Here is a 26254-nt window from a genome sequence, read left to right as displayed (position 1 = left end):
CAACTCAGGCACGTGTTCAGGACTGGGGCAATGTCTACCCAACAAACCTGTGGGTCAATGTGCACATGGAAAGGATGGGGCTTATTTCTCAATGGCATGCCCAGCCTTGCTCAGGAAGCAGGGTAGGCATATCCTAAACAGAGAAGGTTGGTGGTGGAACAAGGAAATGAACCCAGATTTCTTAACTTCCAGGCTAATGCTCTGATAACTGGATCATCCTTCTCCTTGGGTGCAAGGTTTAGGAGTGATAGGAAGCACTAGTGGTACGATTCCACTTCCTGAACCAACATAACATCAGGTTTAGGGGGTTTTGTGCAGCTGGGGCGAACAGGAAGAAGTGTTAGGAGTGCTGGTAGTCTATACTTTTCAAGAGTCCCGCAGTAGTTTAATACACTAGAACTACTAGGCCTGATTTCCTAGACCAACAGCAGTTGGGTGCTTTCAGCTGAACTCCTCACAACCAGGAAAATAAGTTAAATTTACTTTGGTTATTCTACATTTCTGCTAAGCCTCATTGTATAGTATTGCCAAAAGCTTTATGGTTCACTGCTATTAACACCATTTCTGTATTTTTTTTTTTTTTATAAATAAGAGAACATTGTTTGTACACCACTGTGTGTTCATTTACAAAGTGCTTTGCAACTCCTCAGAATGAAAAGTTCCTATAAAGCATAGACCAATTCTTAAAAAATATATTAACTGCATCATATTCTATTGGGGATAATTGCCTTCACAAGACCAGCCTCGTTCTCTACAGTCACCAGAGAGCAATGCTCTGTTTGTTCTTTAACTGTATACATCCTAGAAGCTACAAAAATGTCTGCTAGCTCTGCTAGACCAAAATGGGAATGAGTTATGCCTTTCCATTCAAAGTCCCTTAAACCCACTGCTCAGTATGATGAATGAAGCGCCACCAGGTGCACCCCAAAGCATATTAAATGTGGCTTCTTCCCTGTTACTATTCAGGCATCACTCCCTCACCTCTGCCTACACAAACTGGGAAAAAAGAAGAAAAAAAAAATCTTCAAGGAGAGCAGTCAGCAACAAAAGTGACCTTGTTTACTCCCATCTCACAACTGAGATATGCAGCCTAAAGGAAATGAATGAACTGAATGCCCCAAGGCTGTCAGTGAGGACTAGTGAATGAAGGGAGTATTTCATAAAGACTATGCTTAGGTCTATTTTTGCCTTCCTAATACTGTTTGAAAGCAATCTCTGAAAACTACCAACACAGTCCTAAGTGCATGATTTTACAGCGACCATGCAACACAAGAACATCTGTCTACAACTAAAGCTAAGGGAAGCTTGTCTTACCAGTCTAAACTGGAGAAAGAGTAAGGTTTGTCAATCCATTAGTAAAGAATGAAATCAATGGCAATCAGCACAGCTGTATCAGATATTCCATATAAAAGGGACTTTACAAAAACAAGTGTCATCAAACACTGAACCAAAAGGGTCAGGAGCTCTAGAAAATGCGGAGGAACCAAATGGTTTCTATTTGCAGACAGCTGTATTTAGACTCTGACATGCTATCAAGCCCTTCAGCCTTAATCTGGAGCAAGCACACAGTGTGCAGCTAAGATACGAGTCGCTCTGTAAAACAGCTCATCTCCTTGATTTTTATCCCTACCTCCACCTTTGCAAGCAGCTTTCATTTACAGTGCCATGATATGGTCTGGCTATCATTCCTACCTCAATTCACCTGATCACAACCTGAATACCAAGTTAGATAAGGTAAGGATTTTTTTTTTTTTTTTTTGGGGGGGGGGGGGGGGGGGGAAGGGCAGGAAAACTTTTATTGCTATATTTTATTATTCCTTCAGGAGTCACCTGGAAGGAATTTTTAGAAAACTGTACCTCCCATCCCTGCACTCTACCTGCAATAAATGACATTTTAATCATCTGAACTGAACACCTTGGATCTCTTTGATGACTTCTACCATAGGTTCAACAACTAGCACCTTTCAAACAAATTCTCTGGAATATTTTAACATCAACTTTCTAGATACTACGATCCACATCCAGGATGGCACCCTAGAAACAACTGCACACAGAAAACCTATAGTCCACCATGCTTATGTCCCTCAAATGACCAACCATCCTAAACACACTAGGAAAGCGGTACTCTAAGCCAGGACCTCAGATACCACACCTGCTCCGAGGAGAATTTTCAAAGTACTTGTAGCTGTGATGGTCCAGAAATTATGCAAGAGGCAAGGATTTCTTAGGGCGATATCTTTTTGAATGCAAAACTTACTCACAACAACCACCTCATTAATCTAAAAACTGCCTTTACCCAAAGACATTTGGGCAGAGAAAAAGACTGTCTTTGAAAGTGCCATCCAAATACCCACAGTAATCTACTGCAATACAAAAAAAAACAAAAAACCCCTCCCCCTCCCACCTGTTTTCAAACACTCTCCTTATCTCGCACAACTCATCACAAGGAACCTACTTAAATTGTGGTTTTATGGTTCTCACAATCACTGCAAAAAATGATATTTCCCATGATTTTGTGCAGAATAGGTTGAAAAAAAAATAAAAACTCACTAGAACAGGCAATCCCTGCAGCTATATAGCACGTGGTTCAAGAGAGAGCTACAAAGAGGTTGAGCTAGTGACGTACACTCAGTGAAGGCGCCAGTCAGGAAAGCAAAAGGGTTTCAGTGCCATATTTTAAGAAGCCAGATGCAATGTTATAGCAATGCTGCAGTCTGAAGATGAGTGAAAAGAAAGCCAGAAAAGATAAATAAATTTCAGCTCAGGATCATGCAAAGCAGTTCTCTGCAGGAAACTTGCATGCAGATGGTAGTAAATTGTTTTGTTCATCATGCAACGTGATTCTGGAGGTGTCAAAGAAAAACATTATTGAGAAACATTTAGAGTCCAAATCACATATGAAGTGAAAGGCTACTGCAGAGGCTGAAAGTAAGAGCAAGAAACAAGTGTCTATATGTCCTCAATCTGTAAGAGAACCACCAAAAGCAGTTTGACAAGAAGAGAGGCTACATTCACACACTGGAGGCATTCGTGGCCGCTACATTCCTCTGGAGAAAAATAATAACCCTAAATACAGGGGCTACTTGAACAAACACATGCCAAATGCTGGCAGTTTCCCCATGTGCAAACAAGCTTTGCCAAGATTATTTACTGGGAGTAATTGCTTCATGTGTTCAGTTTACAAAAACTGCATTGGCAGAATATGAATCCATCTCGATTGTAGCAGACGAAGCAACAGATGCCCAAGATAACTATGTTCTGCACATTTTATTTGTACCTGGGAGCTGGACAAACCATGACTTGCCTGTCAGTTCACCTTGCATCTGTCAATTTTTCTACCATGGCACAAGCTGTAGTGAAGGCTATTGTAAAACTACAGCTTAAATTTAACAAGAACTCAGCATTTCTGTCTGATAATGCAATGTATATGTGCAAAGCTTTCTCTGATGTGCTCCATGGCATGATGCCCAACACAATTCACGTCACCTGCAATGCACACATCCTTTAGTAAGTGACGTCTGGCGTACGTTTTCCTAATGTGGATAACCTAGTTTCCGCTTTTAAAAAGGTGTTCAAACATTGTCCAGGCTGTAAGCTTTGATACAAGGAGTCCATGGCCAATCAAAACGGGGATCTACATGTGACCATCACTTCCACCAGAGCCCATGCTTACAAGGTGGAATTTGTGGTTGAATGCAGTTTGTTACCATGCAAAGAATATGAAGTACGACCTGCAATTTACCTGCGAGAAGCTTGAAATTACACATAGCACACGGTGCATGCTTAAACTATGTGAACTTTTAAAACAGGGCAACATTAAAGATCAAGTTAAATTAGTGGCTGAAACTGTGATCCAACTTATGGAGTTTCTAACATGGTTTGAAAGTTGGTAAGCTATGATCCACCGAGCACACAAGCAGCTGATGGATTTGATCAAGTCGGTCAAACATGGCATCACAACAACTTTCAAACTGTCAACATGAAAAGGAGCGGGCACAAAAACTGTTTGCAGTATTTGCGAAGTTCAATCAGTATTACAAATACAAATCACAGAATCATAGGAAGTTACAGCTGGAAGGGACCACAGGAGGTCATCTAGTCCAACCCCTGCTCAAAGCAGAACCATCCCTGACTAGATCATCCCAGCCAAACCTTTGTCTAGCCAGGTCTTAAAAACCTCCACAGATGGAGCTTCCACCACCTCTCTGGGTAACCTGTTCCAGTGTTTTACCACCCTCCTAGTGAGAATTTTTTCTCTAATATCTAACCTAAACTTCCCTTGCTGCAACTTGAGACTATTACTCCTTGTTCTGTAATCTGCCCCCACTGAGAACAGTCCAACTCCATCCTCTTTCAAACCCCACTTCAGGTAGCTGAAGGCTGCTATTAAATCCCCTCTCAGTCTCCTCTTCTCTAGACTCAATAAGCCCAGTTCCCTCAGCCTCTCCTCGTAAGTCATGTTCCCCAGGCCTCTCACCCTTTGTGTTGTCTTCTGCTAGACTCTCTCCAATCTGTCCACATCCTTTCTGTAGTGGGGGCTCAAAACTGAACACAGTACTCCAGATGTGGCCTCACCAGTGCTGACTAGATGGGACTAATCACTTCCCTGGACCTACTGGCAACACACCTACCAATGCCAAGGATGCCGTTAGCTTTCTTGGCGATAAGGGCACACTGCTGCCTCATGTTCAGTTTATTGTCCACTATCACCCCCAGGTCCTTTTCTGCAGAGCTGCTGCACTGCCCATCAGCCCCCAGCCTGTCCTGGTGCATAGGATTGTTCTGTCCTAAGTGCAGGACTTCACACTTGTCCTTGTTGAACCTCACGAAATTTCTTTTGGTCCAATCCTCCAATTTGTCTAGGTCACTCTGCATCCTAGCCCTACCCTCCAGCATATGTACTACTCCTCCCAGCTAGGTGTCACCTGCAAATTTGCTGAGGGTGCACTCTACGCTATCTTCCAGGTCATTGATGAAGGCACTGAACAAAACCATCCCCAGGACCGACCCCTGGGACACTCCATTTGATACTAGCTGCCAAGTAGACATTGAGCCATTGATTACTACCCTCTGAGTCCGATGCTCCAGCCAGTTTTCTATCCACCTTACAGTCCACTCATGCAGCCTGTACCTCCTTAGCTTGCCTGCGAGAATGTTGTGGGAGACCATATCACAAGCCTTGCTTAAATTGAGGTACACCACATCCACTGGTTTCCCCACGTCCATATAGCCAGTCACCTCATTATACAAGGCAATCGGGTACGTCAGGGATGACTTGCCCCTGGTGAATCCATGCTGACTGTTCCTAATCACCTCCTCCCCCAAATGTTTAGAAAGGGATCTTCTCCATGATTTTTCCAGGGACTGAGGTGAGGCTGACTGGTCTGTAGTTCCCTGGATCCTCCTTCTTCCCTTTCTTAAATATGGGCACTATGTTTGCCCTTTTCCAATCATCTGGGATCTCTTCTGATTGCCAAGAGTTTTTAAAGATGATGGCCAGCACCTCTGTAATCACATCAGCCAACTCCCTCATCACCCTCGAGCGCATCCCGTCCAGCCCCATGGACTTGTACATGTCCAGCTTTTCTAAATACGCCCTAACCTATTTGACACTGTTGGCTGCTCCTCTCCTCCCCAAACTGTGCTGCCTGGTGCAGTAGTTTGGGAGCTGACTTTGCCTGTGAAAACAGAGGCAAAAAATAGGCATTGAGTACATCAGCCTTTTCTGCATCCTCTGTCACAAGGTTACCTCCCCCATTCATTAAGGGACCCACACTTACCCTCATCCTCCTCTTGCTGCCGACATACTTGTACAAATCCTTCTTGTTACCCTTCACATCCCTTGCCAAATGCAACTCCAATTGCACTCTGGCCTTCCTGACTTCATCCCAGCATGCCAGAGCAATGCTCTTATATTCTTCCTTGGTTATTTGTCCAAGTTTCCATTTCTTATAAGCTTCCCTTTTGCGATTTACTTTACTGAAGGAGTTCCCTGTTAAGCCACGCTGGTTTTCTGTCATACTTGCTAGTCTTCCTGCACATTGGGATGGTTTGTTCCTGCACTCTCAGTAAGGCTTCTTTGAAGTACAGCCAGGTCTCCTGGACTCCTCTCCCCTCAGTCAGGCTTCCCAGGGCATCCTGCCCATGAGTTCCCTGGGCAAGTCGAAGTTTGCTTTTCTGGAGTCCAGGATCCTTATTCTGCTGCTTTACATCCTTCCTGTCCTCAGGATCCTGAATTCTAACGTCTTGTGGTCACTGCCCAAGTTGACATCCACTACTACATTCCCCACCAATTCTTCCCTGTTTGTGAGCAGCAGGTCAAGAGCATGGCCCCTAGTTGGCCACTCGTACACTTGCACCAGGAAGTTGTCCCCAACATTTTCTAAAAACTTCCTGGATTGCCTGCGCACTGCTGTAATGCCCTCCCAGCAGATGTTAGGGTGACTGAAGTCCCCCATGAGAACCAGGGCCTGGGATCAGGAAACTTCCACTAGCTGTTTGAAGAAAGCCTCATCTGCCACTTCCTCCTTGTCTGGTAGTCTATAGTAGACCCCCACCACAACATCACTCTCGTTTCTCTCCCCTCCGACTCTAACCCAAAGACTTTCAACAGGCTTATGTCCAGTTCAGTCAGTACCACTGCAGTTCAAACAACCAGCTGCCTCCCTTTTTTTGTGTTGTTTGCATTCTTGACCCCGGCCAGGTGCTTTTTCTGAGTTTTGACCCTCCTCATTGCTCAGCTACTGAAATCAATCCCTAGATGGCATAAAGAATATGACAAGGAATGTGCTGCTTACATGAACTTTGTCAAAGACTGCCAAATGCCTTTGACTGTGACTGCTTTGGGAGTCTGTTTCTGATTGGTTTCCACATCTCTACAGCTTGGCAAAATCCTGCCTTACCATTCCAACCAATTCACTGGATGCAGAATATATGATCTCAGTGTATGGACAAATGTTCACATTGCAGACACAGAGGATGTCAGCTGCAACTGCTGGTAGATGCTGCATGCTAGCATTTAATAACTAACATGAATTCTTTCCATCAAGGTTAGCATTATTTAGTATTACTAAACTTTTTGTAGAACACCAATAATAAATTATGATGATATTATTTATAATTCATATTGTGTATAAATTTATATTCAAAATATATTTCAATTTAGATTTAATTACTGCATTATTAGAAATTCAAGTATTTAGTTGATATTTCCACAGACTTTGCTATTTAATTATGCCATGGTTTTTGCCTCTTGGCCAATCAGCAATGAGGGGGGTTCACCATGAAAAGACCACAAAATTGGCTCTGTGCACTGTGAGCAGACTGCTCAAATCATGTGGTCATCTTGCCTTGATTTAGGTAAGTCTCTACTCAGTCATGCAAAGCAGACACTCTACTGATCAACAGACACCTAATGGGACACAACCCTACCTTAAGAATAAAAGCAAGATCTGTAAGCATATCTCCACTGCCACCAGAATCAAGGCCTCCAAAACAGAGCCATTAGACTCCATGGATCCTACACACGTCTACCCCAGAATGTGGTTCACTCATCCAGCGCACCAACACTCAACTATGGATGAAGTTACACATTACACACAGATCATACTAAAGGCACATAAAACGTGAGGACCTCCATGTTAAAGCTAGTTAACTCCTCCAAGTGCTCTCCGAGCATCTCAAAGTTATGCCACTTCACATGAGGGTTAACTATGAGCCATGCTACCTAGCTTGTGTTAAGGTAACTTCAGTCTGCTCCACTGAGAAAAAGTGAACAATTAGCAGTCCTCCGGCATCCCAGGATGCACCATTCGCAGCCCCCAGCCCTTCCACAGCAAAGTTACCTAACACAGTAAGCACAAGGTTGAAAAGCAGAGGTGAAAGCTAGCTTATGTTTAGCAGGCAGAATCAGTACAGTAATGGGGGAGGAAGAGGGCAACCAGAGCACCAAACCCAGTTGTCACCTTTGTATGTGACAAGCTAAATGTTTCACTGCAGGGCAAGAGGTAGTTCCTGGATTAAATATCAAAGTCAACATGCCTGTGCAACAAACTATTTTAGTGGCGATTGCTTGGTCCACAGAGATAACCAGCGCATGTGGAAAGTGGCTGGCTCGGAGCCTGTTTGACTGCTTGGTACAAGCCTCTGCAGCATCAGGTTTGTGCCTCTCCTGAGAGAAAAGCTTTCCAACCATTTTTAAAGTTTCACCTCCCATGTCCTACGTGGGCTAAACGTTGAGCAACAGATTATTCTTGGTCTGATCAGAACCATGATTTCATCCCCAGGTATATAAAAAGAAAATAGAATTTCTTAAGCTTGACAGATGCGATTTATTTTCTTTTTTCTGGGAGAGGGATACGGGGGACAGACCCCAAGTCAGATCTCTCTAAATCTGAAACAAATGCTACCATGTGCTTCCGGGAGGTGCACCAAATTTCAAGGCAAATCTGAGAAATTCCTGCTTCATTCCATCTATCCCTCCATGATGGCTGCTGATGACCAGGGGAGTGGGTTGGGAAAGGAATGGGGGCAAGGAGATTTGCAGAGGCCTGGGTTGTAAAAATCAGCAGCCAACAGCAACAAGATTGCCAACTCCTGAAGTAGTTCATGCCTCTCTGAATCAGCTAGTCTCTAAGGCAGAAGTTCTCAACCTTTTCAGAGCCAGGACACCCCTCCATCAGTTTTTTGTTTGTTTTTTTTAAAGTGTGATGGCACCCATGCTTGAGAAACACCATTGGTGCTGCCCATTTACCTCACTGCTTCTCAGCCAGGTGCTGCTGCCTCCAAGTGAAGCTGCCTGTGTGCCTGCTGCACAGCCAATCCAGGAACAGCTGCAGCATATGTGCATGCTCCTCTGAAGTTAGGGCTCTGCTACCTCAAAAGTAGACAGAGCTGGATCAGCTTTCCACTCCTCCCTCGCCCCCTACACTCCTCCCAGAACCAGAAGCAAGCAGGTGGAACTGTCACAAGCATCTGTTTTCAGTTCAAGTGTTGGAGGGAGGGAAGGGGGGGATAGGATGGGGACAGGGCACCTTCTTCCTGACTTTAGACTAACAGTGCTAATGATCTCTGTGCTTTTATTCAACAGAGAATTAACTTGCAAAATTCCTAGCGAGTAAATAGGTAGGAAGGTACCTTAGTGAGACCAAACATTGTTTAGTTTTCTTAATTGATATACACTGGCATAAAACTATTATCTTACATTGAAATACATCTATTCTCTACCACTAGAGAGGGTTCCTGGTCAGCCAGAGGACACCAAACAGTCTTTGGTTTTATCCCTAGGGTCAGAAAACACAAATTCATGGCAAACACTCACTATATCCTTCTCTGCAGCCAAAGATGCGAAGACCATCCACTGCATTGCTCTGACCAAGGACAGATTTATACTGCATATGCCAGTGTGATATAGTGAGACCAGAGCTAGCTTTAAACAAGCTAGATAAGGGACCAAAACAATAAGGAAGGAGAAAACTCATCACCAAGAACAGTAGTTCTCAACCTTTTTTGTTCCGGGACCCATTTGCCAAGATCAACGGCTTGTCCTGACCCACACCCCCTGTCCCTGCTGGTGCCCGACCCAAAGTCCTCTACTGGTGTCCCTCACCTGCAAGCCACAGCCCCCTGGATCTGCTGGTGCCCCTCACCCCTAAGCCACAGCCCCCCGCCTCCCCCCACTCTCCCAGACCACACTGATGCCCCTCACTCCCAATCTGCAGCTCCCCCCAGCCCTGCTGGAGAGGGCCCCCAGCTGCACCCATCCCACTTGGGCTGGAGCACGAGCAGCGAGTGCAGGGCTCTGCACACTGCTGCCAGCCGAGACACGCAGCTCCCCGCTGTGAAGAGCTGCCCTGCCTTATTCCCCCGCTGAAGGGCCTTTTCACCACTCCCCCTGCCCTGCCGCAGCCCCACGTCTGGCCACCATTCCCAGAGCCCATGTGCATGTGTGTACACACACACACAAACCACACCCTCTGGACAGTCCCCTGGACCTCCATCTCCCACTCCCTATATGCTAACCTGCACGCAGTAGCTGGTTCTGCTCCTACAACCTGGCTTCGCTGTATGTTGGCCATGTGCATCTGCATGCACACATACACGTGCATTCGCTCCCTCCAACCATCCCAAGCAGCGCTTGAAGGCTGGAATGGCACCAGCCTACAAGGGGAAACCCGCGCTTTCATGGGTTTCAGGGACTTACTTGCAACCCTTCCAAATATTCTCGCGACCCACTTTTGGGTCGCAACCCACCAGCTGAGAAATGCTGCCCTAGAATACAGTTCAACACTGAGTAAATGCATGATTTCTCTTTTATAAGGTCATTTTTTATTTATGCACGTCTCAGTAAAACCTGCTTCTGGCCACAGTGGATTTCAACATGCAAGCAGAACGAAAGGTCCCAGGGTTATTTGTTCTTACCTAGAAACAAGGTTCCACCATCTCCAAGTACCTCCTGCTGGACTGTTACACAACTGGTCAGGTATGGTGGATGGGTCGGTCTCGACCTGGAAGGGTGTGGGCAGTGGGGTCCCACAGGGCTCAGTCCTTGGACCGATACTCTTTAATGTCTTCATCAGCGACTTGGACGAGGGAGTGAAATGTACTCTGTCCAAGTTTGCAGATGACACAAAGCTATGGGGAGATGTGGACACGCCAGAGGGCAGGGAACAGCTGCAGGCAGACCTGGACAGGTTGGACAAGTGGGCAGAAAACAACAGAATGCAGTTCAACAAGGAGAAATGCAAAGTGCTGCACCTAGGGAGGAAAAGTGTCCAGCACACCTACAGCCTAGGGAATGACCTGCTGGGTGGCACAGAGGTGGAAAGGGATCTTGGAGTCCTAGTGGACTCCAAGATGAACATGAGCCGGCAGTGTGACGAAGCCATCAGAAAAGCCAATGGCACTTTATCGTGCATCAGCAGATGCATGACGAATAGGTCCAAGGAGGTGATACTTCCCCTCTATCGGGCGCTGGTCAGACTGCAGTTGGAGTACTGCGTGCAATTCTGGGCGCCGCAATTCAAGAAGGATGCGGATAACCTGGAGAGGGTCCAGAGAAGGGCCACTCGTACGGTTAAGGGCCTGCAGACCAAGCCCTACGAGGAGAGACTAGAGAAACTGGACCTTTTCAGCTTCCGCAAGAGAAGGTTGAGAGGTGACCTTGTGGCTGCCTATAAGTTCATCACGGAGGCACAGAAGGGAATTGGTGAGTATCTATTCACCAAGGCACCCCTGGGGGTGACAAGAAATAATGGCCACAAGCTAGCAGAGAGCAGATTTAGATTGGACATTAGGAAGAACTTCTTCACAGTTCGAGTGGCCAAGGTCTGGAACGGGCTCCCAAGGGAGGTGGTGCTCTCCCCCCTACCCTGGGGGTCTTCAAGAGGAGGTTGGATGAGTATCTAGCTGGGATCATCTAGACCCAGCACTCTTTCCTGCTTATGCAGGGGGTCGGACTCGATGATCTATTGAGGTCCCTTCCGACCCTAACATCTATGAATCTAGGTACACGTCTTCATTCTTTTATGCTTCCTGAAAAGCATCTGCCATAAGCTACCCTTGGAGACAGAAGACCAGATGCAGTGGACTGACATGGAAACCTGAGTATTTTCATGATAATGTGATCATGCTGTAAGCTGTGGTGGTCCAGGAAAAAATGCAAGGCAAGGATTTTTGTGGTTGGTTCCTCTTATTGGACCAACTGCATACCTGGGAGGGACACAGACAAGTGTACCTAAGGCAGTGTAGAGTGATGCTCAAAAGCTTGACTAGGTCTTTCCTAGCTATGCAGGAGGTCCAGTAAAAGATGCCACCCACAAAAATCCTTGCAATATTGGAAAGACCATAGAACCCACACAGATTTATATAGAAAGTGTCTAATCAGGACCAGATCATTTTATTCATTGGTTCCCACAAGGAAAAAAAAAAAAAGGCCCAATTCACCCATGTGTTAGTCACAGCAAACGCCTTTGATTACCAGTTTGTGCAACTATACTAGTCTCTACTGCTTCCTTGCCCCTGCTAGCTCTCCCCCAACTTTCAGTTCAAAGGCTGGCCATATATCATTTAAATCCTAGATTTGTGGCAGCCTGCCTTTGTTTCACTTGTTTGTTCAGTACCCAATGGGATTAAGTAGATGCCACTGGAATAGAAACAAACCTACGGCACGCTCCGAGACCTGGGTTCTAAATGGAAACTATTTATTTTATGCTCGTAAGATTTTCCCAGCCTTCCAAACACCAAACCACCAGAGATCAGGGAACATATCAGATAAAAACAAAGGAACGTGTTCATTCAGATCTTCAATCTCCAGCAAGAACCAGGGGATGAACAATGGAATTTATTCAAAACGACTAGTTGAGCAATTAAACGCTAATAAAAGGAATTCCAATTATTCTCTCTCCCATGTATATTAAAACCTGAATCGCCCGGGTATTCCAAAATGCTGTAGCACTCCAAAGTTATGCTGCATATTCCAATGCTCACGAAAAGAATGTGCTTGCCTTCTGAGGCAAAAAGGGTGACAGAATGATGTATAAGGGGTTATTTAGCCATCTGATTAGAACTAATGAAGGACCAGATTGGAAACCCCTAAGGTGCTGCCCTTCTTCTAACTTACATGAAGCTGCTCATACAATACAAGTCATAGATGATTTAGCTGCACAGCACTGAAAGATGCCATGTTTATTTCCAGTGATTTTCAGCAGTGCAAGCAACTAACAGATCATGCAAGGAAAATGTATTTTTTATACTGGTATTTGCATTGATGTGAGCAGAGATATGACTGGGGTTCAAAACTATCCAACCAGAACCCTGTATCTGGCTAAGACTGAATAGAAAACAACTGGCAACTGCACTGGAGTCATAAAATAGCCACAATTATATTTTGGACAGATTTTAACATAATATGTTTATGCAGATACCATAGCTTAAGGTAAAAAACAAAAATAATATTTATTGTGGAGAGTGAATGTTTGCCGTTTGCTGAACAAGAGATCCTCCTACAATATGAAGAGTTAACTATTATGCCATGTGTCACTGGAGAGATAACTTCCCCTTAGTTTCAAAGTAAAGAATTAGGTCTGATTACCACAATTGGTATTTTTAAAATACAAGGCACCCAGATCACTTTCATCAGTTAATCTCTTTTAAACTGAGTTTATGCTTATGGAATAAAAAGATTATGAAATTTTGCATTCCCTGTATTCTTTTAAATGAAGAAAGGAATATAGCTCAAAGTCTCCAGAAAATTCTACCTTTACCAGGGCAATGCCTCTAAGATGGCAGAAGACTCACCTCGGAGCCATACGATACAAACAACTCAACCTTCAGGGGTAGGGACAGATGTTGCACATAAAATCAGTTTAAGTGACCAGAAGATGGTTTAAACCTGTAACGGAATATAAGTTCAGTGCAGAAAAAACCAGTTTCAAAATGGCTGAAACTGGTTTAAGATAAACCTGGTTGAATGTAGTATCAGAGTTAACTGATTGAGATCAAACCAGTTTATGGAACTTCTGTCCCATACCCCTTCCTGGTTCAAGTTAAATCACAGTCCCCCAGCATCCCAGCATGCTCTGCAACCCTGGGCTGGGCTGTCTGTCCAGCCAAGCAGGGTTGGTCCCACCCCTCTCCTCCCTAGCCAGAGCATTATCACTCCTCTGGCTGGCTGAGAAGCGGGTGGAGGTGCAAAACCCTGCTCTGGAGCGCAGCCAGGTCTGCTTGGCAGAGGGAGCAGTTGCCCCTGCCAGGGGTCCACAGCCTCCCCCATCCCGGCTCACTCGCTCAATGCTCCAGCAGCAAGAATAAGGGTATGGCCAGACCCCAGTAACCTGAGGGGAAGGGGGGGTTTAATCCCCATGTTGTGGGTGGAGGTGGGCAGTGAAAGCACCAAGAGGCTCCGCTTATGCACCTGGGGTTGCAGCAACCAGACATTAGTAGCCTGAGGGAAAGGCGGGGTTTAATCCCCTCATTGCAGGCAGCAGTGGTGCGAGTACCAACATGGTGGCGGCTCCATCCCATGCTGAAGATCCCCAACCGGCAGGTCCCGCACCCCAGAGCATGGGCCAACTCCCTTGGAAGAATGGCAAGCAGCACCCAATGCCGATATGGGTCCAGCTATGGGGAGGGAGATGTGACCTGGCTTCAGGCACAGAGGGAAGATGGAGGGGAGCCAAGACTAATCACTCAGCACAACTCACTGCTGCCTCCTGCGGGGGTCAGCACCTGCTGCCTCCATCCCCATCGGGGGGCCACAGTTTGCAGGCAGACTACAGATGAAGCATGGCTCTCCATGCCACTCTCTGTCCCAGTGGCAGCGCAAACTATCATGGCAAGCAGAGACAAGGCACTTGTCACCCGCCACCTGCTCAGTGGGCACTCTGAGAGGGCTGCCGTGGGCCAGTTGTCATTGGTGATACATATGGGGTGTACACAGGTTGGCAGTGCACCTCCTGTGAAAAGCACTACCAATGCTGCTGGCAGCGCCTGCTGGTGGACACCACTTGCCGCCCCCTTCTCCCTGCTGCTGACACTGCCCGCAGCATCTGTCGGCAGTCCCCAATTGCCACTGGCTGCCACCGATGGCATCTGCAGGTGGTCAACCGATCGCCAGTCAGCACTCACCCAACCCTTCCCCCCTCCCCATGGCATTCATGCCAATCCTTGCCTATGTCCCTGAGCCATGGGACCAGACCAGACCAGACTGGCAATCTATTGCTTACCCCTGCCACTGCCCATGCCCCCGACGGCTTGCTGTGAGCAGACAGTGGGTGACAGGTGCTTCACCTCTGCCCACTGCCACGATCTGCTCCACTGCTGCCGGGAGAGGGAGGGGGGCAGGGAATTGCACTCCAGCTGCAGTCTGCCTGCAAACTGCAGCCCCTGCATGGGGCTAGAGGCAGGAGATGGCAGGCGCTGACCCTTCCCATAGGGCCACCCCAGCCCAGGCCATGCTGCCACAGCAGGAGGCAGTGATGAGTCGGGCTCCATGATTAGCCCTGGCTCCCTCCCACCCCTGCTCTGCACCTGCAGCCAGGTCACATTCCCTCTCCCCCATCCCCTCCTCACAGCCGGACCTGCATTGGCATCAGGCGCCGAGATGCAGACCCTGCCTGAGGGTATTTTCAGCATGGGACGGAGCCAGCACCATGTTAGTGCTCGCACCAATTCCCCTTTCCCCTCAGGCTACCAGCATCTGGCCGCTGCAGCCACAGACGTATGAGCAAAGCCTATTAGTGCCCACACTGCCACCGCTCCTGTCAATGTGGGGATTAAACCCTCCATTCCCTTCAGGCTACTAGGGTATGGCCACGCTCCTGCTCCTGGAGCAGCAAGTAAGTGGGGATGGGGGGGTATGGAGACCCCTGGCAGGGCACAAGCACACCCCTTTGGGGTCCCTGCAGGCCAAGGTGGGGATTTAAGCCCCTCCCCAAATCATAGCTCGCCAGGGGACATGCCCCCCCCCCGCGCAGACAGCTTCCCTGCAGCCAAGGGCTCGCTCTAGTGCCCCCTGGCTTCTAGCCTAAGCCACTAAATGCATGTGGCTGCGTTTCTGGAATCAAAAGTGAATGTCTATTCCCTTGCAAATCGGTTCAATCTATGCAGGTTAAAGTAACCTGAAAAGATTGAATCAATTCAGGCTCAGTACTTTTGAATGTCAGCCCTTAGCTGAGGAGGGAAAAACTGAACTCAGCCTTGAGGGAGGTGCAGTAATGCTTCTCTATATCCACATACTCAGAGGTTCTTTTAAAGACAATTAAAAACCTCCTGAAAACCCAGTCAAACTTCTGACTGCTACCATGTGCCGAAACAGTCTTTAACATGTCCCATCACCAATCTCTCACTTGCCATGTCTAAAGGCCTCTTTCTGTCCATAGTCTAGTGCCCAAATAGTCACTCATGCCCCACTGTCTCGCTCTGTCCCATCCACGTCCATCTTTTCCTGTTCTCTTCAAGCCTTTGTGACCATGGTTCCAGTACTTCCTCCTTGCTTCCTTCTCCTGCCGTTTCAGGAGACTTTGTCCTTGGCCTCCCCAACTTCTTTAATTCTTACCACTTTTCTTTTCTCCACCTGTTGGCACCATCACTATTACAGCTGTTGCTAAAGATCACAAGGCTGGTGTTCTCTCATATTCCCTTTTTCCCCTTCTCTGATCACAACTGATCTCATTCTGCTCTTCGTGGTATGTTTAATTCCCCCTCTGCCACAGCCCTGTGGAGATTCTGGGCAGCTCTGCAATCCATGGAGCAGGTGAGAGAAGCAGCCATAACTTGGACAAGGTCCCAGCAATGAGTATGCAAAGGCAATTTAAAAAACACGCTCCCAGTGGGCTACAAAAGTTTTGTAGTGAGCTTTTAAGGGCTCAAGTTCCTTCCTTTAAGCTCCTACCTCGATTCAAATCCCATTTCTTTCACTGATGACATACAACCCTCTGTTGATCACTCCTCCCTTTTTCATTTAACTGTGAAGCTATTATTGCTAAGCTTTAAAGCCACATGTACTTAGTTCACTAAATTGCTTCAGGATAAAGTTTGTATGGAAAAATTCTTCACAAAAATAATCAATTTTATATTAAAAATGAAGAGGGAAAAAAAAAAAAGTCATGCTGCGAGACAAGAACTTTGGTGACAAAAAACTCCATTTCTGCTCCAGTATTTCATTATGTTGCCAGGACCCCTTGATGGAGTTTCAAGTCCCAGAGTATATTTAACAACTGTACTATGTATTAATGAACTGACTTGCCAATTGGCATATTGTTCTTTATACCAACCACAGCTTATAGCAAAGCAATTCTCTCCCCATGATGCTTCAGAACACAAAGGGCTTTGCTATTTTGTAACAGCAAGGAGGAGTGGAGGAGAGTCTAGAAATAAAGGCAGGGACAAGGAGGGGGTGTAAGGAGGTTTTTTACCAAGAAAGCAAAACTTGCACTTGACAAGCTCACTAAAAATGTTAAAGCTGTGAAACATTTGCACGTTATTATAAAAGAGTCCATTACAACTGCTACTAATCACTCCAGCCCCCAAAGCGCAGAAACATACTGTAACAACATCAGCAAATCAATGTACTAAGGATTATTCCTGGTGTTTCAGTTTTTCAGCAAGATGGTACGGATGAAACAGCAGCACTTGGCAAGAAGCGGAGAGAACGGCAGGGTAAAGCTGTTCTCACTAGGCAGCAGGATTTTGCTATCGGCCGGAGTCGGAGCAGGGGTCTCCCTAGCCCAGACCCCAGTCACCAACAGCAGTCAATGCTAGATGCTTCAGGGCTATCAGCAAGACATTTTGCAAGAGGAATCAGGGGCCAGCTAGGAAGCATGCCTTCTCCCCTGTACGTCAGTAATTAGACGTTGGCTCAATCCCTAAAGAGTGCAGTGGGTGAAACAAAATGGTATCAAGTAATCGAAAGATTCGTGACCTCCTTCTGAGCTCACATTTGAAATGACGCTATTCTGAGGATATTAAATTAGATTTAATTTGTGTTTTTTGGGTTTTTTTTAAATACATTATAATCAGAAGCCCTAACAGACAGGAAGACGACAAGCTAAGAGGAATGTTAAAAATGGAAAAGTCACCTTGTTCCCCATCACCAGCCTCACCACACCCACATCTTCACTAGGCACAGCCTCACTAGTGTTTTATGCTGCTTGGGCCCTCATGATGCTTATATCACAACTTAATGCTTTTCCTCCAATGGGAACCACCCCTCTTCATGAAGGCCATGCCATTAAAAATGGCATGTAAAGGCCTGGTTTGGTACCGAAGCAGGAGCTGCACCACATACATATGTGTTTTTTCCACCATCTTCTCAACTAATCCATCTTATGAGGCATTTATGATCTCAGACTGTAGTATGCAGTTAAACAACTTATTTTAAAGAAAGCCACAGTGATGACTAAAGACTTGATAAAACAGATTCATTTAAATGAAAAAAAACAAAGGTCTGACCCACTGATCTCACAACCAGAAATCCTTGCTGCCAGTATCTCAGACATAAAATATACCCTTTGTTGGTTGACTATATCATCACCTCCAGCTCCCAGCCCCCAAAGTATTGGACTTTCTTCCCTCTCAATGGCAAAGTCAATCACTGTGTCACATAAGAAAAGTAAGAAAGCAAGTAATCAAATCAATCAATCAATCAATCAATCAATCTCCATCAAAGGCAGGCCATGCCTCTTAGTAATTCCCAACAGGGACAAGGGAATTTAAATACTGAATCCAAAGAGTGTCTCTTTGATATGACAGGACCTTTGGTTCCCCACTTCAGACCAGCATGTTTGTCTGACAACCATGAACTGCAGGGAGATAACAAGAGCTATTTGTGAAATCCTTGTAAATTCCTGTAATTACACACATTGCAAAAGTAGAAACGGGGGTTGAAAAGTGAGCACTGATATCAAGTACTAACATTGGTCTGTCCAGTTTAGGAAGTTGATAGCAATAGTCTTCAACAACATGGGTATCTCTATGGTCTTCAAAGTGTAGTGAGAAGCAAAGCAAGCTGCCTGCGCTCACAAAGAACGGGATGACCATTGCAAGTTCTACAACTAGTGTAACTAGGGCTGTGTGAGCAGGGCATTAGCTTTAGGTCCCAATTTATACAGGGCACCAGAACGGTGATGATCTCTGGGAAGGTCTATGCCATGGTAGCACCTGTCCTATGTTGCAGTGGCAGCAGCTGTAGCGTCAGCCACTAACAAGTGCAGGGACACCACGACACCATCAGCATGGGATTTTCAGTCGCCAGGACAAGTCAGACCAACGTCTCCACACCTGCTCTCTGGCATCTCTACCCAGAGTGCAAACCTGGGTAGTTACACCTCTTGAGTTCTGCATCTGAAAACAGCAGTCAGGTTACTACAGGACATGTTGCAGACTGCGCCACCTTCCCGAGGGCCTAGCACGGGAGATAAATTGAACAAGAGCCGCAAAATGTACTTGATTTTGGCCCTACCTATTCCTTGAGGGTGCTCCTGGATGGAGCTGACGGTGATAATGAATATGAACCAGGCAGATATACTGGGAATAGTCTATTCTTTAACTTCTGTTTAGAAATGATAAAAATGCCAGTGATTACACTGAAGTTGTTCTTTACCTTACACTCTTCATCCAGCAGATCCAAGATACCAAGTTTAGCTTCTATAAGGTCTATGCAGGGCTGGTTGTCATAAAAATCTATAAGAGTCCAAGGGATTTGTTCCTTCATGTACTCTTCTTGCTCCAGCTTAAATACATGCTGTGATCAGAAAGACAGTAACTTACAATTAATTTGCTTGAAGAAAGTCACAGATCAATTAATTTTCACCACCCTATTGTAGCCATTAGGGGCATATAGATTTCTTAGAAATGGTTAAGAAGCCCTATAAATTTAACTGTAGAAAGGCGTACACTGTACCTGCAAGTACACCACCACCTGCAGATACCAAAATCAGAGTAAATATATTAAAGTTAAACATTATAAAATCTAAAGTGGAAATATTCTCTAATTAGAAAGCTACCCAAATGGTTCCTTCAGATGTGGGGAGTGGATTCTATGAGCTATTTGAATGCAATTACAAAAAATTAAGTCTAAACTTTGCTGTTGACTCTCTTCCTCATACTTGATTTGTAGTTTTACTTTATGTGTCCACAATGTGTGTCCACATGGTGACACTTTTACCCACACCAGTGTCTTGAGTCATGTTGTTTCTCACCACACTTGGGGAGAATACAACAGATTCCCATCACAGCAACATAGTGTAGCTGATGCAGTACTAAAGACCATAGTACAGTACTGAAGCTACACACTGAACTGGAAATTCACTAAGTTCTTGTATTGATGCATATCAGCATGGTTTGGAAGTGCATGTCCACAAAAAAAAGTGCCAAGTTTCCAAGAGTTATCAGCATCAGAGCTTTGATAAATTAAAATGTCTTCTGAAGATCCCTATTTTTGCAGAGACTTTTGGCAAAAAAAGTTCTCCTACTGGCAGAAATTTCTCAGATTTATTCACAAGCAGTTAAAAATTCAAGCAAACGTTTCTGATCTATTCTAAGTCCTAGGGGACAGGGGATTTTTCAGATGTACTTTTTTCCCTTCCGTGCTGACTTTTAAAAACGTCTTCAATTAAATCATCACTTCATTTGACACGTATTAGCTTCAGAAGTACCAATCATACATACTAAACAAGTTATATAGTGCAAAACTAATCCATACCTTCAGCTGCATTTTTTAAACACTGCACTGATACTCCAAGTTTGCAGCACTATGCAAAGAAAACAGCTTTTGAGTAGAGTGCAACAACTTCAGAAGAAAAGGGGAGCTGCGCTAGTGTACACAGCTGCTGTTTCACTCCAACTGTTGTGTGTGAATGTGTCTACCATGATACAAGGCAGATACTTCACCTCAACTTTGACGATGGGTGCAGCACAAATTAAACTCAGAGTGGTTTTACTAGACTTATGCACATGTAATAGCTATAAAGAAAACTGCTGCCCACTCCTCAGCAGCAGATTCCTGCTCCCTTTTTTGGAGCTGCTAAACACTTTACATTTATCCATACCTATAGATCCACTTTAACAAAATTAGAGTCAAATTCTGCTGCTTATCAGATCAACATAAAAATTCCCTATGAGCTTCAATGAAAGCAAAATCAAACATTTTTTTCTGTAGCTTTCAAGTTTAACTCCGAGTATATACAGCCCTCCATGTACATGTTAACATCTGGGGGAAGTGCTGTGCCAGAACCTAAATGACACTGGGATATGGGACCCGCTTCCGGTTCTCCAGTTAAAGGAAGCCTTAACCAGTCAGTTTGCACTCCTTTGTTTAAAACCTGAAAGCCAGATTCAGCACAAGTTCTGAACTTCATTTTACTTGGGGTTGAAACTGCAAATAATGCATTTTTTCCAACTATTTCCATGCACCTAAGAAATATTATAAGGCCTAAATTAGCATAAAGTTATTTACAAAACTCAGAGTTTCAGATTTATAACAAAGCCAAAATTCAAACAAAATTCACCTCTCTCATGATGAACACTTATACCAACTGTGTAATCTCATCTCAGTGGAGGCAAGATTAAGTGAAAGTCTGGTACACAAAAATATGTCTTTGATGACTGCCTGTTGCCTACAGTTTTCTATTAAATCTTATGCAAAATTTCCAGATGGGTCTTACCAAGTTGAACTGCTGCTGGAGCTTTTCATTGGCATAGTTGATACAAAATTGTTCAAAACTATTCACCTCAAAAGTTTCGAACCTGTAGAACAATGAATAAATTAGTGCAACCATTGCTGCTGTTGCTTCTTTTATCATCTAGTTTGCTGTCGTTGTCTCTGTGACATTATCACATATTCAGTCCCCATACTCCTTCTTCCCAGCCCCAGACATATTATAATAGCTATTCACCAGACCTGTCTCTTTGCATACCCTAACTTAAGCAATTTGAAAGGTCTCTCATTAGGCAGCATTCAGATGTTTAATATCGATGTACTTTGTTTCACACTATATCACCATCTGCGTTAAGAAGTTTAACAACCTTCCTTGGGTACCAAAGAGCATTATTAAGTATGAGGGCTAAGCCCCCTTGCTGTGAAGACGACTGCTCAAACACAAATTGCTGAATTCCAAGGGACAAAAAACCCCAAAACAAAATATACAACTATTTTCTGAATGGAAATTAGCTGAACAGAATGGAAAACTAACTATACTTTTGATTATAATATTTATTGTAATTCCTCATAGCATTAAAACTCCTAATGAATGACACATTTACCTTTAAATTTAAGTAGGAATAAATGGGCATTTTTCTAGCAGTGAGAGAGAAAAAGAGATTAATCTTAAATGTAGCTATCCGATTCAGCCACATGTTCCACGGACAGAGGCAGGCTTTGATTATTCCCATGCCTTCAATAACATAATTCCCTTTGCAAAAAAAAAAATATCACCTCTCCCTCTACAGATAAGCCAGCAAGTTACAGGTCAAAGTCTCTGCTCAAGTCAAAGGCAAACGGGGGAAGAAAACAGGCTTATTACAATTTTGTAATTGTGGACAGGCACAAAAGCTACACCAGGATGGGTTCACTCCAGGTGTGAATTCACACTCCTGGCACAGTTGTCCAATATCCTCCTGGGCTTCTTTCACTTGAGAGCCCTTAACTCAGAGCAGGGGTGTGAACTGGCTCCATCCACAGTGAAGGTTGACCAGATATCAATGCTACTCATCTGAAAATCAACAGGGATTTTACCATCAGCTTCAGCAGAAAGACTCAACTTGCAGTAAAAATATTGGGACAATTTCCCTGCTATCTGTTAACTTCATAGGAGCTGGGCTAGCAGAGAGCTTTGCACTTTCAGAAACTTAACCTGCAACAAACCCACTGCAAACCATTAGGACAAGCTTTGGCTAGAATTGTATAAGGGTCTCATTGTTACTCATTGTTATTATTGGTCAGCTGCTCTTTACCTAACTTCCTTCTAGGGGCCACCTAGAGATAAACATTTGAATTGAATAAGTATTTCTATTTCTAAGGAAAGTCTGAAAAAAAAGACTTACACATCTGTGAATTAGCTTAAATTAATCATAGAGGGAAGTAGTAATTGGCAAGGCTTCTTAAATGTAATTAGTAAGCCTGCTGTAAAGATAGAAGAAGAGGCACAGCAAGGAAATTGGTCAGATAAATAGAAATGGTGGCAGCTACCAATGTTTTCACTGTAAAATAAAGATAAAAAGTTTAAATGTCTTATTTGTCATTTTGAAAGTCTACACTTGTAGGAAATTCACTCTTCCGTCTCCTTATTTGATGCAGCTCAAAATTAGTTAATTATTTCTCCATTTCTTAAATAAAATCAAGTAACAAGTCCCGTATCATTGCATGTAATGATTTAACACCAGTGGCCTGAAAATGAATGAAGTATTAATTACAATGTAGATTTCTACATTTCTTAACAGAACTCCCCTTAAGGAAATCCAGCGCGCTCTGGCTGATCAGCACGCTGCCTTTGTGAAGCCGCTGACTAGATGTCAGCATCTCTCACCACAGGAATGCAGAGCTGGAAAGGACTTCGTGAGTCCTGTGTCCAGTTGTGGGCCCCCCCTACAGAAACGATGGGGACAAACTGGAGAGTGTAGCAGAGGACCATGAAAATGATTTGGGGACTGGGGGACATGACTTGTGAGGAGAGGCTAAGGGAACTGGGCTTATTTAGTCTGGAGAAGAGAAGACTGTGGGGGGATTTAATAGCAGCCTGCAACTACCTGACGATGGAGCTGGGCTGTTCTCAGTGGTGGCAGATGACAGAACAAGCAGCAACAGGCTCAAGTTGCAGGAAGGGAAGTTAAGGTTAGACCTGAGGGAAACAACCTCTCACTCACTAGGAGGGTGGTGAGGCACTGGAACAGGTTACCCAGAGAGGTGGTGCAATCTCCATCCTTGGAGGTTTTTAAGACCCAGCTAGACAAAGCCTTGCCTGGGATGAGATAGTTGGGGATAGTCCTGCTCCGAGCAGGGGGTCTAGATGACCTCCTGTGGTCCCTTCCAACCCTAATTTTCTATGTCATCCACTTTAGCCCCCAGCTTAAAACAGGATCCCCCCCCAACAAACATCCCAGCCACCTGTCTGTCCAATTTGCTCCTGAAAACTTCCGAAGATAGGGATTCCACAACTTCGATGGGCAGCCTTGACCACCCCTCATCGTCAGAAAGTTCCTCCTCATCTCCAACCTAAATTTCCCTTGCTGCATCTTGAAGCCATTGCTCCTAGTCCTGTCCCCCGGGGCCACAGAGGAAGGCCCATCTCCAGCCCCTCTCTAATTGCCTTCAGGTATTTGAAGGCTCAAAGCCCTCCCCCCCCCCCCCACCCCCCAGTCTTCTGCAGACTAAGCAAACCTAGTTCTTTCAACCTTCCCTCATTAAATGTTACTTCCCAAGCCCCTAATCACTTCTGACGTTCTGCACTGGACTCCTTCCAGGCTGTCCATATCCTCCTTGAAGTGCAGCGCCCAAACTGCTCCAGGCGAGACCTCACCAGTGCTGAACAGAGCAGAAGAATCGCTTCCCTTGATCTGTAAGCACCACTCTCGTTAACGCAGCCCAGTATGCTGTTCGCCATTTTTGTCTCACATTTTTGTCTCGCAGCTTATGGTCTACTGTAACCATCAGGTCCTCCTCTGCAGGACTGCAGCTCAGCCAGTCATTCCCCAGTCTGTATTTTGTGCAGGTAATTATTCTGATGTGCCTGGATTTGATTGCAGTCTACTTCTTTGGACCACTTTATTCATTTGAGTTCCCAGGTGTACTGAGCTCTGTACAAAATACCCTAACAGGCCTTCTAAAAAGAGCAACACTTTTGGGACATTTTTTCAAATGATGATACCAAAGGAAAAACTTTTTTCCCCCCAAACTCCATAAAAATACAAGTTCCTGCAACTTTGTGATCGTGTGAGCAACAGGCCAACGAGAAATTTAGTTAAAACGGAGATTTACAAGCAAAAGGAAGAAAGGAAAAAAAGCACATGGATGCATTTGCTTGTTAGATAGAAAAATACACTGCAACCGAGTGCAAGCTGTTTCTCCACTTCAGAGACCTAGGATAGGATTTAAGAATCCCTTTACAGTGGTTGCCAAAGGTAGAACAGCAGTATACCTAGTCACCCTAAGCTGCCTGTCAAGTGTTTGTCAAGACAGGAGCGGTATCATGCCTCCTGTCTCCTACTGTAATCCTCAGCTTCTGAAGCACTGAGCCAGACACAAACGAAATGTGTGGTTTTTACAAAATTGAAGCCATTTATTGTCTCCAAGACTTAGGAGAAGAATAGGAGAAGAGGTTGTGATTAACCATATATATCACAGTACTGACTGCTCGCTTAGTGACACGAGAAAGAAAGCCTTACCTTAGAGTGCCTTTTAATTTTTCTTTATGTTATCAGCTCTGCTGAGGACCAACTCAAAGGCAGATTATGTAACCTTGCTAATTATGTGAACTCTCTCTGGGCTCATTGCTAATTGAAAAGAGCAGGTTGTTGTGCCTGCTCTAAATGTGTTCTGACTAGGAGGCCCTGCTTTTGAAAAAATGCCTGGTTTCCCATGATCTCATAATGCAAAGAAAAAACAAATAGCCTTTTTGTTTCCACTAAATTTCAGTGCATTCCCTAAACCTTGGTGCAAAAAGAAAAAGGAAACCTGCCCTTGGCCCTTCCCACTTGCTTCACAGGACCAAGCACTACAAATCATGGTAAGGGCAGATGACAAATAGAACGGACTGGGAGAAGGAGAGGGAGTCAGAGCAATATCCAGACAGCCTGAAACAAGCCCGCTGGATGCAATAAACTCACAACTGTAATTATGATAGTAACTGTTACCAAGGGAGTCTCAGCATTCACCCTACTGCTCTCAGTGTACAGACACAAAGCAAACAGCTTGCTGCAACATGCATATTTCTTGTAAAATTATGCCAAACCTGACCAGCAAACTTTGAGGAACCTGTATCCAGACTCTTCCTTTCATTTGTTTCTCATCTGCTCTCCACAATCTGTCTCCAACGTCTTTAAATAAGGATCTTTGCTGTTATGTATTTGTTCGTATTGTGTTCCAGCACACACTCCCAAGTGTGTACCTGCCTGTAGCATTACATAGGGGTACGATATTATGGCGTTTCCCAGACTTTTGCTTTGCAACACATTTTTCAGTTTACTGAAATTTTCAAAACATCTTCAGAATATCTCAGTCTCCAAAAGGCCAATTGCTCCAGCTGCACCAGTTTACAAAAGGTTTAATCCCAAACTTTTTACTTGCACCAAAACCTACACTATAGACTATTGCTTATGCAGAACTGGACTGGGTCCATACCCATCAGTATATTCTTGTATCCTTTCTTATTACAAACAGAAAAGAAAAACTATCCTCACGCCTGTCTCTGACTCGGGGTATATCAACATGCACTCCCTTATGAGAAAGAGAATTGCATTTGCAAGATGCTGAAGAACTGCTTTTGAGTCTCAGACACATGGGTGACTAGTGCAGCCTTAGTAAGGGGGGGCACATGTCCCCCCTGTGACCAGTCCTATCAACTGGGGGAGAGGTCACCGATCCCATGATGGCCAATCACTGCAGCCGCTTCATGGAGTGGCTGCAGCAAATCAGCCAGCAGTTGCAGGTGGGGAGCACTGGCACTCCCACCTGCCCCCTGTGCCCATTACCTAAATGGCGAGCATGGCCAGTCAGGGGGTGCACCGGCACTCTTGGGGGGGTGCATGTGCCCTCTACACATTG

General features: G+C 44.9%; 1 protein-coding gene across 1 annotated transcript in view; it reads right to left on the bottom strand.

The window, feature by feature from the left end:
• The window catches only part of MYO5B (myosin VB), a 404810-nt gene that overhangs the window by 141971 nt on the left and 236585 nt on the right, over positions 1–26254 (bottom strand). Inside the window, exons 11-12 of the mRNA XM_014593958.3 lie at positions 21162–21243; positions 19100–19240 (exon numbers count right to left, since the gene is read on the bottom strand). Coding sequence (XP_014449444.1) covers positions 19100–19240; positions 21162–21243 — 223 coding nt within the window. The remainder of the gene's footprint in view (positions 1–19099; positions 19241–21161; positions 21244–26254) is intronic.

This window comes from Alligator mississippiensis, chromosome 3 (assembly GCF_030867095.1).
Source record: "Alligator mississippiensis isolate rAllMis1 chromosome 3, rAllMis1, whole genome shotgun sequence".
In the NCBI taxonomy this organism is placed as follows: Eukaryota; Metazoa; Chordata; order Crocodylia; family Alligatoridae; genus Alligator; species Alligator mississippiensis.
Note: the sequence above shows the minus strand (reverse complement) of the source record. Positions and strands in the feature narration are given on the sequence as shown.